Below are 19,782 nucleotides of genomic sequence, written 5' to 3'. Positions count from 1 at the left end.
ACTTCAAACCCTTTTCTATAATTCAGATGAGAACCAGTGTAGCTATGTATTTTTTGCCTAAATCTCTGTACAAGGACTAAGGTGTCAGTTCTTCGTGCATTTCTTCATGCGTTTTCTCAATTACCTGTCAAATCTCTCCTCTCTTTTCTGCTGATAAATGGTGAGGAGGCTACTTAATAATCTGGTTTCCTACAATACCAATGATGCATTTTGCCAGGGCAGTGTGACCTGTTCTCTAAAGGAGAACAGCTTCCTAGCCAGACCACTCTGATTCCTTACATTGCAGCAACTTGAGTTTTCAGTTCCGTGTCGCAACAAACTCAGAAAGCACTCTGGAAACACATGTTTGTCCATTTTCCCCTTAAACTTATTTTATTTGGCAAGTTTTAACAACGCCATCTAGTTCACATTTTGTAACTATGCCTTTTTACTGTTTGCATCTGAAAAAGCCAAGCAAAGAGAACAGGTCTCCGTCATCATTGCTTTAGATACAGAAAAGATCTGACTGAGACTCCAAGTTATATACAAGCTATCCCTCTGTATCTTTTGCTGGAACATTATTCTTGGCTACCACAGTGGCAATAGTCCCAAAAGTCTGTCCCCAGATGCAGGACAGTTCATCACTGAAAACAGTCTGTCAACTTCTTGTTTCACCTGATGTACATATTTAAAATTATTTTCCTCAGACAGAATTTATAAGATACTGACTGGGTATGTTTGGTATCATAAGGAAATCCAAGCAAGTATTTTTAGCTTTTAACTCTTTGGCTATCAGAAATTCCCTCTCAAGTTCTAGCAGCACACATTTCAAACTCATTTCTGAGCAAGTGCATATTTCATACATATTCTCTCTTCCTGCAACTAATTGCATAGCTCAACTTGGTAACTACTTCTTCCCCAGCATGCTTGGTTTTTCTCAAGCTTTCTTAACCAGTTGTATGATTTTCACTCACCTAGAAACTCTGTTACACATAATAGCTAACTTCACAGCTAAACTTGCTGTAATTTACTAAGAGAGTAAGCAAATGAATCAGATTTACATATTTTGCTTTGATATCCTTCTAAATTGGGTATTTCCTTAGGAAATGTTGACATATCTATCAGCAAGACTTATGTTTGTAAACGTCCTTTTGGGTTTTGAGCAATTTTTTTTTCAGAATATTAGCAAATAATTGAACTATCTTCCTTACCTTTTGCATTACTGCTGATTTCCTCTGTTTTACAAACTGAATGATCACTGTTACAAACATGTTTGGCAAATGTCATGACCTATTTTAGAATTTCTCTGTCCAATCACACATATTACAAACAGAGCTGTACTCACAGGCCCTACAGCAGCCAATTTTTCCCTTTCCCAGTAGTGGCAGCTTTTTTTCCTCACACGCTGCTACAAAAATTGCTAAAACTCTATGGCAAATTCCACAGTTTCTCAGTATCTCCTTGTCTTTCTTTTGCTGATCTTCCCTTGCAAAGCCAAATCTACCCAAGTATTAATAAATCGATTTATTGCCAATTTATTTTAGGAGTCTCATTTGTATCAAACATACCAAAAGCTCAACTCTGTTTACATATTCTGCCAATTTCCTTTCTATCCAACTCTCCACTATTTCCTGGCAAGGTTAAACTGGTGGCTGACTTGAAAGAGCATGGCAAGGGCTGCACAGTCTCTTTTTTCTGGATGTAGATTTTGAGTATCATCAAAATTATATTAGTCAAATTTGATGCAACAGAATCCTATTTCTGTCCCTCTCCTGAGCAAATGATTGTGATGCTGATGGTAAACTGTGCTAAACTGACCATCTGAATAGTTTTGCATCATTTTGCATTGATTTGTATGAGCAAAAGTAATCCAGAATGCCTCCAAAGTAGGAAACTGGTGGAAATTACCTGTAGTTTCTTACTGATCTGGTTCAAGTTCTGACTGACTTCTACTGGTCTGTGAATTTTTAATCTTTTTCTCGGGTTTTTTTTTTTTTTAGTGCTTAAAGTCATTGTTTTAACTAAGTCCAGTGATCTGCTTTCTGATGAAAAATCAGGTTGCTTATCCAAGACGCCAAATCTGCAAGTGAGAAAATAACTGAATCAGTTCTCTACATCCAGGCTTACTATCTCTTTCAAGTCAAATATCAAGTTCTATCTCTTTCAAGTTAAGTATTTCCATACAGCATTTCAAAATAAGGGAAAATCTCAGAAGGTATTTTGTCACTTTTATTTTATTGTTGCTGTAATCTGAATAATCGCTTTTATCCCAAGCCTCCTGTGTTGCACAATTTAGCCCTCTGTACGCACTACCTTCAGCTTCCACCTCAAGTTTTCTTTAGATGCCCTACAAATCCATTTCTATGCTTATGTTGTGCCTTAGGTGGCTATAATCAAGGAAGGAAATATAGTATAATATTACTATAATTTTCATTTTAGAGGCTTGCTGATAACTCAGGACAGCTGCAATCCTTATTATTATGGCTCTACCTCTTTTATTGCTCATAACTGTGATACGGGGCTGTATTCCTTTTCCCCACCTTTGAAAAGGAGCTGACTGGCTCACAGACAAGAAATCTTTGGAAAGGAAAACTTCTAGCTGTGTACCTGATCCCAATATAGTTCTTGCAAACTGTATGCAAACTCTTTTCTGTGCATCTGTTTCAGTAATAAAGTGCATGGTATGAGGCATAATTCAATACAGATCATGTGGGTTTTGAGATATTTCTTAACTCATGTCTGAATATTTAATCAGAGTGTATACATCCCCATGTTTACGGCACCACAAGATATAAACCAGTGAAGAATCAGATATGCTGCCCAGGCCTAACTGAATGATAGCTCAAAACTCAGTATTGCTTTATTTATACCTTCTCGGTACAACAAGAGAACAGGTTTTTTTTCAACTGACAAATTTTGCCTTTCTTCTGCAAATACTTACTTTGCTTCCCAGCAGAAGCATATTATCTCATTGCTAATACTGTTAAATGCACTGAATCATACCTGAAAACAGAATATCCTCCTTGGTACACACCCAACACAGCTGCCGTAAAAACAGTAGATGATAACTGAAGATAAATTGGAGCACAGAATTTCCTCCTGCCAGCCCAGAGGCACGCTGTTCTACACCAGTCCTTCGTGGCAGCTCTGTGGTTACAGGCAGGCCTTAGTAATACTGGGGAACTTTCCTGGTGCTTGAAAGCATCGTGATTTATCTAGTTTGGGTGATGAGCAGAAAAATGAGCATTTACAGCTATATAAACTACATGGAAATATCCAATGAATCGTGTTTTCTCCTTATAATGTTTTTGTTTAATACAAATAATTGCTAACTAAGTGAAACAGAATTATGCCATCTAGCTGAGCAGTTGCACAGACCTGTAAAGAAATGCTGGCATCAAAGTGCCCAGGCACTCCCTGTAACTACACCCTTAAAAACAATGTATGTACGTCTTTGGCACTGGCGCAGAGAAGCAGTGTTTACAATATTCCCCTGGAGTCTTCACTTCGCTGGCATCATGGCTGGCTCAGACAGGGCGCTCTGTCGACAAAGGGAAATTTCTGGGCTGTGCAACAGGGTATGAATGCAGGAAAAGGCGACAAGCGTGAGCAAAATGTCACTAAAGCTCATCTTCTTCTTCCTCGGCAGTCTGATTGCACCAAATCTCACAGGTAAATGGCTAAAATATCTTCAGTTGACTTAAGTCAGAATATGAAGGGGTTGTGAGAAACAAAAAGGCTTTTGTCCTTTTGTTAGAAATGCCTCTACAAAACTTAAGCCAAATAGTATGATGTCTTAGTATGATCTTGAATTTTAATTCTTTGTCTATAATTAATACTAGAATAAGCAAAGGAAGAAGACAATTCATAAATTCTATGTTCTGCAAGTCAATTCTGAAATCTAAAGGGGAGTTTCTGTTTGAAGGAAGTTAACTTACTAATACTGTATTTGTCTCTGCTCTTTTGCTGTTCTGTCAGAAGCTGAACTTTCAAGTCCTCTTTTAATGCTGATCTCTTTGAGCCCAGGGGCTGTCCTGCCTGTGGAGTGGGTGCGGGGTCAGAGAGGAAGGGTATAAAGTCTTAATTAATAGCTCAAAAATGTTCACTGAGGGTCTCCTTTACCCTGGGAGGAGGTTGTGAAATTTGTAACGTGCTTCTTCAAGTAAATGCCAGGCTCCAAGCACATCTCCTAGAAGGATTTTGGCCTCAGATCTAACGACACTTCAGTGGTTTTGCAATGGTCAGTCTTCTGGAAAGCAAACATGGCTTGCCAGCATGCTCCAGTTTTGCTCAGTTCTGTATTTCTAAATGTGCTATCTTAGCTCCTGAATTCAGGTTGTGTCTTGCTCCACTTTGTTCTCTGCCTCAGAAAAAATAATTCTGTAACTTCCTTGGCCAGCAAAACACTTTCAATCATTATTTATAGTTCTTAGTTGCTAGATACGGAAACCACTGGCTCAGTGTCGAGTTGCATGTTCTCTGAAAGTTTATTCTGTGGAATAGGGAAGATCATGACAAATGCTTTTTAAAAGGTGGCAAAGCTGGGCAACTATTCTTTAAAGAAATTTGGGGTTATTTTTACTGTATTTTTGCTTAAGGCCTGACTAGTTGTGACGTTTCCGCACAGGAGCCATGTTACCTGTGTGTACTGACTGTCAGCCTTGCTCAGCTGCATACTTGTCCAATTTTGTCTTCTACACTGTGACAGACAGTAGGAGAGAAAAGTGGGGTAACTTACACTGGGTCTCCCATTCTCTTGGCCATGGCCTGAATATGAAAATTTGTGTCCTAGTCACCTTTTCGAGCAAAGAACATTTTTTGATAGAATGTTTATGTCCAAATGTGCCCCTGCGGCTGCACAGAGCACACACCAGGTTAGAAGACTGTGTGTTGCTGTCGAGCCTGGGAGTCCAGGCTTCGTACCCCGGGCGCTGGGGAGAAAAACAGGCAAGGGTGTATGTATTGGAGCCCTGCCTTTCGCAGTGAGTTTGTGCAATTGGTAAATGAGGGAGGGGATGTTCCCAGAGCCTTCAGGTTAGAGTTATAGCTAAAGAGATTGTTTAGCATAATTTATTATTGTTGTCTAAAATGCTATGTTTCTAGGAGTTTAAGATGCATGGCTTTCATTTTCACCATTTAGCTTACAAAGAAATTCCTTCAGCTTTTTAGGGTGTTACAGACATTACTCATTTTTTATGATTCTATCAATATTTAGGGTTCAGAATTACCTTGTCAGATTGTCCTTCACTGGAATTTCTTCAAATGCAGACAGGCAGACCATGCTCAAAGATACAAGAAGCTGGTGACATTGTTGTCCTCCAGATTAGAAAAAGGAGATTAAATGGTACAATGCTTGGAAGTTAAAAGGCAATGCTTATCAGCACAGCAATAAGGAAGGATTTCTCAGCCTGTATATAAAATTTTAAGGGGCGTGCCAGAAAAAGCATAGATGAGGTAAAGCACTTCTGAACACTATGCAACATTGATTTTGGAGTTACTGTTTCTTCCTGTGTTTGTTGAGCCCCTGAAAGGAGAGGCTATTATGAATGAGGAGGTAATTTTATTAATGTTTTTGCAGTGTTCACTTACATTTAACAGTAAGTAGTGGTGATGGTAGTGATGAACTAACAGCAGGTAATGATATTCTGTACCATTGTGTTCTATATTCACTGAGAAAGAAGGGTATAAAAATCTATCCCAGAGCAATGGAATTTTATCAGGGTTTATTTAAGTCATTTTAAACTGAAAAGTAAGATGGACAAATGTACTAGACTTGATTACAAAAATGTTGGTTTGGTTTTTTTTTAACTGTAGATTCTTTAAGTTATGAAAGGATCTCAAGTTTTAGCTTTACACCGTTTTAATTTGGTCCTGTGGTCTTTCCACTGTGTTTGCAGGATGGCATGGTTGTGCAGTTATAAGCATCTCTGTACATACAATCAAGTGACACATACCAAAGCTGAATCATAAGTTTCATTCATGATTACTTAATTATTTAACCTTACAAGCAGAAAATCTTATAATTTTTACATGTAACAACTACACACACACACACATATATATGTATACTTATACCCACACAGATATCTGTTTCTATATTCTATGATTATGAAAGGTAAATAATATCTTTCTCTAGGGATGCAGTTCTCTTCATCTGAAGGCAGATGTCCAAACTAGTATGATCTATATGTTCGTAACACTATGCCCCAACACCGCTGTCTTACCTGCAGTACTGGAGACGTAGTTTTTTTACACTAAATTGCAGACACTCCATGGCACTGAATGAATAGCTGCTGTGTGCTATAGCTTTGCCACAGAAAGTATGTGGCCCTGTAAAAATCAGCAAATGTGCTCTGTAGGTAACACACAAGTATTAGGTTTTTATGTATCTTATTTTTCTTAGAGAAGAATTCTTATGAGTAGCAGAATTTGTGCCCATCCTAAATGTATTAATACCAAACAGAAACCTAAATCAGTGAACATTTTTAATAGAGACACATACACTGTCATTAGGTCCAGAGTTTTTCCTAATGAAAGGAAAAAGAAACCTTAGTGTCTGGGTACAAACTTTTGCGGTTCAGCTGAAGAGAGGTGACAGGTCTCACTGTGCCAATAGAAGAGTCACTGGTTTTGCCAGCAAACCGGCAAACCAGTGTACTAAGTGAAGCATAGCCAGGAAATGAAGATTGGTCTCAACCACATACAAAATAATATTTTAGCTATTAAAAGGTAGATAGTCCAATTCAGAACTACCGTCTTCTTTTAAAATTGTTTTCTAGACAGTTTAATAAGATAGGGTTCAGTACTGTTGAATACAAAAAAATACATATCCAAAAAGTCCGAAAGTCAAGGACTTAAAAAATTAGGAAATACTCCAATGCAGTTCACCCCTGTTTAGACCCGGAACATCATTGTGTGTATGAGTCCTGTGGAAAAACGAGTGTCTGATCATGTGACTGAAGTCTCTTGTGTAATTCACACACTTAGGTAAGCCAACTCCCCAAATTTACACGGGAACCAAGAGTACAAAGAAAAGTAGTAGCACACAATCTAAATGTTGAGAAGCAAGGAGAATACAAGAGACCAAACAGGTGGTTGAGCTGCACAATGAAGGTCAATAAAGACTTCTTTTTCTTTAACAGACAAAAAGTGCCTTGACAGTAGAATGAACACCTAACTGGCCAGAAGCGATAGAATTGCTGATATGGCAGACAGTGACTCTTCCACTATCTAAATGGCGAGGAAGAAAGCTCCTCATCCCACAGATACCTGACTTTTAGTTTAAAGAATGGATGAGCATTGTGTCAACAGAACCATATAACTTATGCCAAAGAATTATAACAGAGTTGGCATCAAGGTTCTCCACATTGTTAGTGATTTCATAAAGATCGGAATACTTTAGGAATAGGAATAGGATAGGAATACTTAAAATAGGGAATATTTTAAGGGCAGAAATATGGCTGATGTTGTTCTAATGCTTTAAAAGAATACTTGTCATGAAAACAAACGTGCTCATGGACTTGTCAACCTGGTTTTGATCCTGCGTAAAACAACTGACATTAGCTGGTTAACTTTGTAAATGCAGCTTAAAAGAAGACACCAGCTAAAGACTAATGGAAGATAGACCTTGTTAAGTGAAACCAGTGTAATTAAACAAAATTATTAGGAAATAATCTTTAGGTAACATAGATATATTGTGATAGAACAGTTACTTTGTTTCTGGGAGAGTGCTGAAAAGACCACTGCTATACTGGGTTGGTTGAAAGCGCTCCATCCATTCCACCCTTCCAGTGGTTCCTTGGGAACCGTTCCCTGCTGTGCAGAGAGAATATAATTTTCTTGGGACTGGGAAGTAGCAGAACAGAGATAAGTCCGTTCCTACAGTGTAGTGCAGGATGTGTCCATGGGGAATCCTGCCTTCTATGCTCTGGTTCAAACACTGCTAAGGATTTTACATTAAGATGTCATAAGATAAAATTAACTACACTGTAGGTACCATCCCATACTTATGCTTTGACGATCTGAGAGTAATGTAATAATTTCATTTATAGTCCATTGAATAAGTTTATTCTATTAAAAGGTACTTTGATTACAGCCTACAAGCACTTACCTTATTAGAATCCTGCAACGTGAAAAAACTGTACCAGAGCTAGGATCTTCTACAGTGTCCAGTCCAGTCAAGCCTGGAACGACATAGCACCATTTCGAACCATGGCATCCATTGGAACAGTCTATAGAGTTCACTTGACTTCATTAAAATGGAATTGGATGGCTTTATAAAATCTTGACCTTTTCTCAATGTTTTACTGATACAATGAAGAACTCTGAAATAATGAAAAGACATCCTTTGCCTCTCTGTAAGCACCAGCCTAACTGCCCTGTCATTTGCTCTTTGGTTGTCGTTTCTTCTTCTCTGTAAAATGCCTTCAAACACTGAAGTGACAGTAGTGAAATGAAGCATGTGTATTTCTGATGCAAAACACAGTTTTGCATTATTCTTCTAAGCTTTTTTCCTAGTACATTCATATACCTTTTTTCTTTCTTTCTTTTTTTTGTCTTTTGCTGGGAATTTTAGGTGAAGATGCTTTGTTGCCAGCACCTCAGAATATCTCTATTCTTTCTACCAACATGAAACACTTCTTAACTTGGAGTCCTGTGATCGTCCGGGGAGAAACTGTGAGATACTCTGTTGAGTTTCAGGGGTAACTTCTGGGTTTTTTCTTCTTCTTTGCTCTTTGAACACTGTTTACTTAGACTTAAAATCCTGCACTGTTTGGATGTCTGGAGCGCTATTCAGCTCACAGGTGTAAGAGAAGTTTGATTCTCCAGCGCTGTTGAGCACAAGTCATAGAAAAGAAATCCTTTCGCTCTGATGCTGAGACTGCTTACAGGTTAATAGATACCTGAGTAATCCAAGGTGCGCATTAAGCCCACATATGAAAGCAGCTTCTATCCAAAGAATTAAAAAGTTAGGAAGACTACCTGTTGCTAGTTTATTTAGAAGAGGAAAGAGAAAACATTTGAGATTTATTCAGTGTTAATCTTTTAAACATTTAACACACATTACAGGAGGTTTCTGATACATCTTGAGCTATGACTTCTATCACAGTATGGCTTTGGAATTCTGGTTTACCAGGGATGATCAAGTCAAGTGAGTGGGCAGGATTTGATGCATCAACACTGCGTTGGCTGTCCACACCTCCTACAGTATCATGCTGCATTTGGCTCATGAACAAGCTTGGTCTGGGAGCTTTTCTCTAGATAAGATCTAAAATACACCCATGCTGGTTTCATATACTCCTGGTATTTCAGCCCCAGTGTATCCCAGTAGTGGTTTTACCAGGAAAGAACTAGCAAGCAGTCTTAGCCCATGTCACAGATATATCTCCTATCAGACTGTTGCCTGTCTGCTTTCTTTTCCTCAGGGAGTATGAACGAGAGTACGCCAATGAGAGCTGGATTCCCATCTGTGAATGTTCACTCATCACAGCCACCGTGTGTAACATCACAGAGGATATCTCAGCCACTGTGGCCTATAACCTGCGTGTAAGGGCAGATGTTGGTGCTAGAAGATCAGAGTGGAGCACGCTGAAAGGTTTCTTCAACCGCATCACAAGTGAGTCCTGCTATTTGGCTTAAGCTGTATTGGTCATGTTAATTTCTCAGAGTTTGGTGTTGAGGGATTGCTCAAGGACATGTTTGTGTACTACGCACATCATGCAAAGCCCACAAATGCACAGAGCACGTCCTACTTCTCAGCTCCTCTCATGCTGGGTTGGGATGTTTCAGTCTTAGACAGCCATGCTGTGTTCTTGGACATCAGCTCCTCCTGAAGCAGGGCTGAATTTACAGGGCTTGAATTTCAAGGGCTTCACAGATAAGTAAGAAGACTCCAGGCATTTCTTTTGGCAAGTTGGGTTGGCTTTTTCTTGCCGCTGATTTCAAAGACTTCTGATCAGTATCAGGGTTGCTGCCAGTACTCCATCTAATCCATGTCATCTAGTCACGTCTGAGGGTCCAGAACCTGATCCTATTGAAGCACTTACCCTAGAAAACAGCCATGTCACCCTCTATCTGCCTTATGCTATCCTCGAAATCCCACTCCCTTCCAGACATGATTCCCTCCTCCCATGTTGTCAGATATATGAAGTAACCTCAGAAGAGGAAAGAAAAATGGAAACAGTAGCATTGCTGCAGTCCTAGCAATGCAGGGTATTTTACCCACATCCTTCCAACTCCTGCAAAGCTTGAGACCGAGCTCAACCCAAGGATCTGCTGTGGCCTAAAATTAGCATACTATTTCCAGTGGTTTTCTGGAATCATTACCTGTTCTCTGCCATGTAGTCAACTGCTTCCAGCAAAAAAAACCAACTGTGGTGGTAAACCTCTGTTGAGGTCACTATTAGAGTGCAGCTCTCAGTCGGGGATGGGCAGCAGTCATCAGTTTTAGCCAGGGAAGAAATTGCCTGTCTGAGACCAGAGTTGTCTTGATCTTTATCTGTCATTGCAAGTTATCTACTACTTCACGAGTGAGCAGTCTTCACTCACACAGAGCACTTAGTCAAGGCAGCACCATCAGAAGTGCCACCTAAGTTGGTGAGTATGTCTCTTGGCGTAGAAGTGTTTTCTAGACAGTGCTTTAGATGAAAAATCCTTCCCTTTTCCAGCAGTTATGGTGGCACAGAATGGAGCCACAGACCACACTGTCAGGCAGAGATTGGGGAAGGATATTCCTTAACTTGACCCTATTCATGAGGAAAAGCATCAACTTTCTCATGGTACAGTGAAGTATTTGACAACTTGCTCCTGTGTCTTAGAGACCTCAATAGAATCCTCTGTCTAAGCTGCGAAAATTCAGGGGATACAGCTTGCAATGGGCTGCAATGTGAATATGCATATATGGACAAATGTTTAAAGGAGAAAGAAAAGTCACTGTAAGTTCTTGTCCTTATCCATTTTTACTGCTCACTTTCCCTTGTCCCTGCTTTCACATCTCTTAGGAAACCTGTCATTGAGTCTGAGATGAAATAAGGAATTCAAAGTACAGCCCACAGGTTTCGTATGTGGTTCATAGACAGTCAGGGCATCAGCACAGTCCACAGTACTTCTAGATGAAATAGCTCCAGTGTCAAAGTCTTAGGTGTAGATACACATAAAGCATAATAACACATGGAAAACACTTTTAAAAGATCCTCCTAAAACTAACTATTCAGTCAGTCTTACTTCTTCATTTGTCAAAATTCAAATTCTTGGTATCCAGTGTGCCAGCACAGAGATAAATATAAATGCTCCTGTTTGTTTAGTAATTGCTTCTTGCAATGTCCATTTGTTAATACATTAGTCCAATATTTATTTTTAACCTCCAAATCATGTTAACACTTTTTTTTTTTATTTTGAGACACTGTGTTAAGGAGATTCTCAGCTTTTAATTTAGAAGTATAAAGTAGTTTTCCAGGCCTCCCATTCGTGGCACATTCATCATGAATATACTCAGATCTTATATTTTCCTGTTGCTCAGTATTAATGGCAATTCACTGGATGTAAGAGCAAATTCTAGTAACAACAACTCTTCTGTATGTGGCTATACATTGCTCTCATTCCTTTCTTGAAAGCAAGGAGGTTGAAACCAGTTTCAGCTACGAGAGTGGTAAAGAAAGGCACAGATAAGTAGTGAAGTAGAATACGATCTCCATACTGCCTTGATTCCCAATTCACAAATGTAGAGTGTGTAGTTTCAGCCATGCTTGATTGATTCTGATTGTTTCACTAATACCCCTCATAGCAGAATCCCAGACTGAACCAAGCTTTGAATATCAAAGTAAGCATGAAGAAAATCGCCTAGACTTACTTGCATACATTTACAAAAACTTAAGTCACAGCAGGTCATCAGCGTGAGTCTATCTAAAACCACATAGATACTAAAAGAAAATCAGGATTTATGTGAACTGCCAGAGTTATCCTGAGGCTCATATTGCTTTTCCTTCACCTTTGAGTAACTGCCAAAATTCCCATGAAGAAGCTATGGTTTCACAGCTCCTATTCTGTATGTTAGTGCTAAGCTAACGCCCAGGAGCAAAACTGGTGTGATCTAGTGTCTCAACTTCTGGTTGCCCAGCTGGTTCTGCTGCTGCTGATCACATGGGACCCTCAGGCCAGACACTTCCTCCACTGGAGAAAATTCAAAACCTTTCAAGTTCTGTGCAACTCAGCTATTACCAAACTCCTGTTTGCAATGCCAGTCACGGTCCTCCTCCTGCTCAAAGTCTGCTACTGTATCTAGACATACTGAGAGGTAGAGCAGAGAGAAGTTTCTGCCCCACTGAAGCAACCAGCTATTATTCCAGATTAATGTTACTGTGCTCATGATGGCAGCTTCCCTTCCTCTCCTAGCTGGAAAAAGGAAGACAGTTTTTAAGGGTTGCCTCTAACGTGACAATGGTGCTCTCTCTGTGTTGGCAGCCTCCCTGACCCCACCTCTGATGAAGGTCATAGCAGATGGGTGTCATTTACTAGTGGAGCTGGAAGACATGGGGCCTGCGTTTCAGTTCTTTGTTCTCTATTGGAAGAAGGGCCAGGAGAGTAGGGTGAGTTTTACCCTCGGCTTTTGGGCAATAACAGAGAGCCCACACACTTAGAGTCAAAGCTTACAAACATTGCCCAGGACCTGTTTCCCAATCCAAGCTCCTGCTGTGAGGCTGGATGACCTGCCTGGAATCAATGTGTGCCACAGTCCTCTGCACATACTCATAGTCTGCTCTAATGCCTGTGGAGAAGTTTGTCTGTTCTTTCCACATTCCTTTCTCTGGGAAGAGGAATCCCCACAGGGACCTTAACTATTGAAAGAAAACAGAAGTCAGGAGCTGACGGTGTTTATGATGACTTTCTTCTCTGAACATCATTTGGTTTACTCAGACCAAGATTAAGGTGTCACACTGAGGTGCTGACAGTTTTTTCACAGTTTTTTGTAAAACAGCTTGACTTTGACAGCGAGCTGTAACTTGCTTAGCTGAGGGCATTGCTTACACCTGGGTAATACTGAAGCAGTGATAATTTATGTTCCATTCAAGTCCTTCTTTTTTCAGTAGACATCTTTTTTCTTTTTTTTTCTCCTGCGTACTTGGTGGCTACGTGGCACCTAAGAAAATAAAAGTGTGAAAGCGGTCAGATCATGGGACCATCAACCCAAGTATCTTCTCTCTGCCAATGGGCAATGGAGATGACCAAGGAAGATAATAAGAGGAGAGCCTGCATGTAATTACACTTAGATGATTATTTTCTGAGATTTCAGAGACACAGCTCCAGGAAATTCCTGAGCCAGAAATGGTATCATTAATAGCCTTTGATGAACTTTTTTTTCCCCATTAATTTATCTGTTCTTGTTTTCAAGCTATGTAAACTTTTAGCATGTACAGCTTCCTGTAGTCAGGAGTTCTGCAGCTTAACTGTTGTGCAGTCTGAATCTTGGTTTAGGGAAGAGAAAGAGAACAGTTATTCCCTATTCACTTTCCCCACCACTCTAATAGTTTTATATTGTGCATCTTTTCCAGGCCAAGGACTCACAGACTAATTAGTAGTTCCCTGTGGAACCCCTTGCAGCTATTTTTGCCTTTACCAAGCTGGGCAGGGAGTAAACCTGCACAGTTCAAGGTCCAGGAGCACTATGGGTTAGCACAATAGAACAAAACAGGTCTGCACGCTCTTATTTTCCCAGAAATTGCTAATATGGGTGACTACCACAGAGCTGACTTTTCCACAAAACCTGAACCCCAAGTTCCTGTTTCTGATGGTTGACTTGAAGTCCAGTCACTGACTGTAAAAATGAAGGGGAATAATTCTCATGAGCTTCATTTCGCATTTATCTGTGTTGAATTTCACTTGTCATTTTATTACAAGATCCTCCTGCAGTTCTTCACAGTTGTCTGTCGTCTTTATTATTCTGAAGTGTTTTTTTAGTACCATGAGGATGTATCAGTTTTCATTTTTCTTACTGATCACATGTAGTAATATGGTGGTGAGCACAGATCTGCATCAGTCTCCACCATGACTTCCTTTCACTCTGAGAAAGGATTAGCAATTTAACCGTACAAAAGTCTGTCTTCTATCAGCAGGAGCAGGGCTGCACTCTATAAGCAGGCGAGCCAGGAGCCAAGGGTGATCCCAGTGCAAGCAGCGCCCCACCCTGTGAGGCACAGACCCAGACGGTCTGACCACAGTGGGCAGAACCAGGTACTGGTGACTGGGTCCATCACCAGCCCCAGACAAGGCAAGCAATAAACCAGGCCCAAGGTCTGTCCAGAGATCCTGGCCAGGAGCAAAAAGGAGACAGGACTGGAGGACGAGGCTGCAATGTGCTTAACAAAGGTCTATCCTGGAGACAGGTCTGGAGACAGGCACAGCTCTAGCATAGCTCAGACTGGACTGAAGACCATGGACAGGAGGGTGAAGATAGGGCAGGGGGGCAGGCAGGGCTGGTCAGCAACATTACAGCCTGATCAGTGCGCTCAGAGCTCTGATGCCTTTTTATCCCATGGTTGTTAGCTTAATGGGTTTTTGAAATAGATTTTTACTACCTTTTGGAAATCCAAGTAAACAAGTGGTTCAAATAAACAGGAAGATGGGGAGGGACTCTTTATCAGGGAGTGTAATGATAGGGTGAGGGGTAACGGTTTCAAACTGAAAGACGGGAGATTTAGATTAGATATTAGGAAGAAATTTTTTACTGTGAGGGTGGTGACGCACTGGAACAAGTTGCCCAGGGAAGTTGGGGAGATGATCAGGGAATATGGAACGAGATGATCTTTAAGGTCCCTTCCAACCCGAACCATTCTATGATTCTAAGATCAACCTTGTCCACGAGCTTTCTGACACCTTAGAAAGAACCATATAGGTTTGTATTTGATTGCTTTTTATGAATAAAATGTTAACTCTTCTTCAGTATATGTTATTAATCACCTAAACATTAATTCCAAACTTCAGAATAGTTTCTACCAACTGGACTGTCACAAGCTTCAGGTTTGCAGGTCAGTACATGTCCAGTTCTCTGCTGGGACTCTTAATTTTTATTTTAATAATTGTCACATTTGACATGACTGATTCGATATTTTTGCAAGAGATTACACACCCTGGGTAGTCATTGACCTGATTTTGTCCTTGAAATCTTTTTGAACTAATGGCCCTCAAGATCACATTTCAGTGGAGAAGGATCTTTTGATGGAGAGAAGGACTCGCCCTGCCAGGAGAGCCCTATGGCCCTGTTGGATGTTTCTGTATGTCTGTGATGCTGGAGGCTAATCAGGCCTTCTGTGAATGCAGGCTTTGCATCTGCAACACAGCAAGAATTAGGAGCAACTAGCTAATTGTTACTTGTCCTCTCATGACTGGGGAGATTGGGAATAGCAACTTTTTTTTGCTAGCAGTTAATGGAGTCCTATTTATTGCAAGAAAATAATGTACTGGTGTTCATATGCTGTTTAAGAGTTGCTGAAGCGTATTACAATTGCACACACCAAATTCACGCGCTCCTTACTAATCTAGTCCATCCCCCCTCTGTGCTCCAGTCATGGCACAGCTCTCACACCCCTATCTCAGCATGGTTCTGGCACCCCTGTCATATCATGCTAGCACCAGCATGGTTTTGGTATCCCAGCAAAAAAGTCAGATCATTCTGCCTCTTTGGCTCACAGCTCCCTCTTTCCATCCCCTCCTAACCTTCTAGATGCGTGTGGTCTCATTCTGCACTCCACTATGCTTCCTTGTTTGCTGCTTTTCTCCTTCTCTCCTTTTATTCACATAGTCCTCTTGGACATCTCCTGCTGCTCTTTCCTTTTGTCCCAGCAAAGTCTGAGCTAGGATCATATTAGGACTCCTGTTCTCAATTAGGTCCTTACCCTTTGTTCTGATGCTCTCTCTCCTGGGCCTGTGGCAGATGCAGCAGAAGGTGGTGAAAGAGGTCAACTCCGTGGTTTACCTGGACACCATGGAGGCGGGACCTGATTATTGTGTAAAAGCTCAGACATACGTCGAGGCAATCAACAGAAGCAGCAGCTTCAGCCAGACACAGTGCGTGAGGGCACAAGGTAACAGCCAGCCTGCCTTCTTATTCCCCCAGTGTAGTCATGCCCAAGGAGGATACCCCAGCATCTAGCTCTTCCTTTTGTTTCCACGCAGTATCTCCTGTCTTGTTTGCAAATGTGCTGCCCATTTGTTCCTTGGGGGAGGTAAAAAAGGAAGACTTAGAAGCACGGCCCCATTGCACTGGTGTCCTTTCCTGGAGTGTGCTGACAAAGGATCTCACCAGGGTGGGTGGGAAGAGCAGCCACAGAGGGTGCAGGCTGACTGCGTTGTGGTTTGTCCTCACAGTCTCTCTGAGAAATTTTGCTGCTTCTGTTATTTCTAGGTGGCACATCCATGTGGCTGGTTACTGCCCTCATCTCCTCTGCTGGCGTCGCTGTGGCTGCTTTGACCGTGCCTTTCCTTACCTGGAAAACAAGTAAAATCTTTCAGTATTCCTGCTGCCCCATTGCTGTCCTGCCAGCCACACTGGTAACTCTTTTTTACCGTGCTTTCTTGGTTTTTAGGGTGCTGGGTATTCACGGCAGCATGGGGCAGGCAGAAAAATCAAACACATGCATATGGAACCTTGTTCATTCCAGTGTGATGAGCTGAGCTGCAGGGGTCAAGCAGCCCATATGAGATGGCTGCATGGCTGTCACTGCCTTCGGCTTCGAGCCCTGACCAGGGACAACGCTCCTGGGGCTTGTGGAGAAGCAGCTTGGGAGGCATGGACTAACCCTGCCTGACCAGCTGCTCCCTGAACAAAACAGCTATGTTATTGGCAGCACGGCTCCATGTCCCTTGGTGCTAGCTGAGCTTCTCAACTCCTTGGTGAGGAGAAACCAATCATCTAAAGCAGCCTCTTTTCTCGCTCACTCGGGAGGAATACGTTTAAGTCAGTAGCTTAAATGTGCTGTCAAGTTCAAGGGAGAAAGCAGGCAGCAGCTTTTGTGGCTGTGGGTTCCTGAGCACTGGGTCTCTGGGCAGTTGTGGCAGGAAAGATGAGAGGAAGGGTTTGTGGGGAAAAGTAGAAGACAGACAGACAACCTCATCAGTCTGAGGGTGTTTGAGTGAATGCATTTGTTTTACAGAAAGTATCAGAGGCCCCCGCACAGCTGATACTGTGTGGCAGTGAAGAAGCTGAACAATGCGATCTGATGGTGCGTGTGATGCCCTCAGAAGAAGTTCTGTGACTGTGGATTCAAGAAACACTTTAGAGCACCCTAGATAGAAAAAAACAGCCTGTGGAAACAGATCTTCTAAGCAGAGCCACTTTCCTCAGACTGCTGATAAGTAACATTGTTTTGTATGTGTCTAAAAGCTGCTGCAAACCAAAGGTGTTGTATATGATGAGCATGTGGCCTGCTCCGGTCCTCTTTGTAGCACCTTCAGCCATCTGCATAAAAAGCAGAGGTGAGAACCGCCAGTTTCTATACTATCCCTTCATATCCATACCCATGACCAGATACGAGTTAACTCATGCTCCCTTTACCTCTGCCAGCCACATCGACAGTCCCAAGGCAGAGCCCACCCTTCAGCCCCCAGGATTGGACCAAAGCAATAAATGTAGAGCCCAGTCCCTTAGTTCCAAAACATTTCAGCCTCAGTATTTTTAAAAGAAATTAAGCAGCCTGTAAGAGCTTCTTACGTGGCTAAACCAGCTGGAACGAGCAGGGAAAAAATTGCCTTTAGGGCTGCAGGCCCCGACCTGAGGTTATACTCATTGAAAAGGATGTTGACAATGACTGGACACAACATAGTAATTTGCTGCATGTGACAAATAACAACGTACAGTGCCAGCAAAACTTACAGACAGCACCATGAGGCATGGGTTTTCACCAGTGCTTAGGGAGGCGTCATGTGAGAAAGAGACAGACTTCAGAGATGGCTGGAGGGAGCACTGAGAACTTTTTGAGGAGCAGAGCTTTGCAAGACCAACAGCACTGCTAATACTATATAGGTTCAAGATCAGCTAGGCAAGGGTGTCAAAAATATGAAGGCTGGATATGCATGAAGGAAAACTAAGACCTTTAGGAAAAAGATAATTGGGGGTGAATTGTTTAAATGAGAGGGGATTGGAGCGGAGAAAGGTAAGGGAAGGACAGAGAAATGCAGGCTCGAGAAGCGGGAAAAGGGACAAAAACATGTGCAAATCATGTGGTAAGGATTGTCCGGGGTGCCTGCTGGGCATCCCTGTGGTTCAACACTACACCTGAAGCAGGACATTGACTATCTCTCACAAGGCAAACCTGCTTCTGTAGTCAGGAGGGCCAGGCTGAGGGGCAACAGGAGTGCTTATCGTGGCTAGTGGGGGAACATCAGGGTGGATGGATCAAGCAATCCAGCATTACCGTGTTAGTGGCCATTCCAGGCCTGATGACACCATTATCTTTCAGATACCTTGTTACCTTAAGCAAGGACGTTGCAAAAGACACAGAGAAATTCCTTCTAAATACAAATAAAATATAGTTGTTGCGTATATTGCAATTATTGCTGTCACTTTGAAGAAAAGTAATTTATCACCTGTAAATTAGAGACTTGTGTTAGCAGGGCATGAAAAGACTTTGAGCTGAAAAGCTTTTTTTAAAACTATCTGCGGATCTAATGAAATGCAAGACATCTTTTTGTTAAAAAAGAATGTGCCTTTTTAAATGTCATTCTTGTAGTCTTGCATCAGGCCATCAGGTGGCAACAAAGCACCGTGAAACAAATAGAAGTGACTCAGGACTATTCATACCTCTATGTTCACTGTTGAGACAGTTGATGCTCAGGTCCCTGGCCATCACCTTTCTTTTGTGTTGCAGCCCATTTGCTTGTTTTACTCCTGTCTGGTCAATATTAGGATATAGTGCTTTGGTGTTAAATATTAAAATTGGTATTGCTAAATTTTTAGCAAATTATAGGGTGAGAAAAACTGCACAAGCCTGAACATTGAAGACTCAGGGTTGATTGTCACGGTTGCTGATAATTAATTAAGAAATGCCTAGTTGCAAAACCCCATATGATGGTGGGCCCAGACAAGGAGAAGATTTGAGCAAAGAGGAGAAGGGCATGTGCATAGACTGATATGGCAAGCGCTGAGGGGCCCAGCAGGGCTTTTGCCCTTCCTGAACCCAGCTGGGGTGGCTGCAATGGGAGGCAACCAGTGACCGGGTGATTCTGGCAGCAGGCAGTGGAGAGCAATGATTTGTTATGGAGGACAGCGCGGAAGCGCTCTGCCTTGCAGGGCTATGGGTTCTTCATCAAACATTTCCTTAAACGGCTTTGCCCAGTGCTTGAATTTTCAAGGCACAGCTCCCCACTGTAGAGGCCTTGGTGGTAAAGCTGATTTGGGGAGTGCCTCACATTTATTCTTGTTTTGTTCCCCAGTGATTTGGATGAGTTCAGTGCCTTGGTTTCTTGTGTGCCCCACAGAGATGTTGCCGTACAGGAAACTGTCCTGGTGCTTGTCTATTCCATGGCTATAGGTATGAAAGCCCTAGTGGCTCCTCCTAGCTCTTCCCCCCTGACATTGTTGCGTTATGGCAGTACCGACAATTGTTTAGGGAAATGGAAGAAAGCAGGGAAAGAAAAGGCCCTTGAATGTAAGGGGCTTTTAAAAATTATTTTAGTGCATATTTTCCAGCTGCACATTAAGGATACGTTTCTTTCTCACTTGCAATAACAGATTTTATGCCCTTCCTCATTGCCAATAAAGCAGTTAAACAGTTGTACAAAACTGCTCAATGTTAAACAAAAGAAACACCTGAA

At 41.7% G+C, this 19,782-nt stretch overlaps 1 protein-coding gene across 1 annotated transcript; it reads left to right on the top strand.

Moving 5' to 3' along the window:
- Positions 1-3,593: 3,593 nt before the first annotated feature.
- Positions 3,594-17,508, top strand: IL20RB (interleukin 20 receptor subunit beta). The gene is made up of 7 exons (XM_063344655.1): positions 3,594-3,651; positions 8,555-8,681; positions 9,405-9,595; positions 12,439-12,563; positions 15,905-16,055; positions 16,376-16,521; positions 17,124-17,508. Exons 1-7 carry the CDS (start codon positions 3,594-3,596, stop codon positions 17,223-17,225), a joined length of 900 nt encoding a protein of 299 aa, XP_063200725.1. The 3' UTR covers positions 17,226-17,508.
- The last annotated feature ends 2,274 nt before the right edge of the window (positions 17,509-19,782 follow it).

The sequence above is a fragment of the Chroicocephalus ridibundus genome, chromosome 8 (assembly GCF_963924245.1).
Source record: "Chroicocephalus ridibundus chromosome 8, bChrRid1.1, whole genome shotgun sequence".
In the NCBI taxonomy this organism is placed as follows: domain Eukaryota; kingdom Metazoa; phylum Chordata; class Aves; order Charadriiformes; family Laridae; genus Chroicocephalus; species Chroicocephalus ridibundus.
This window is presented reverse-complemented; position numbering and strand designations above follow the sequence as displayed.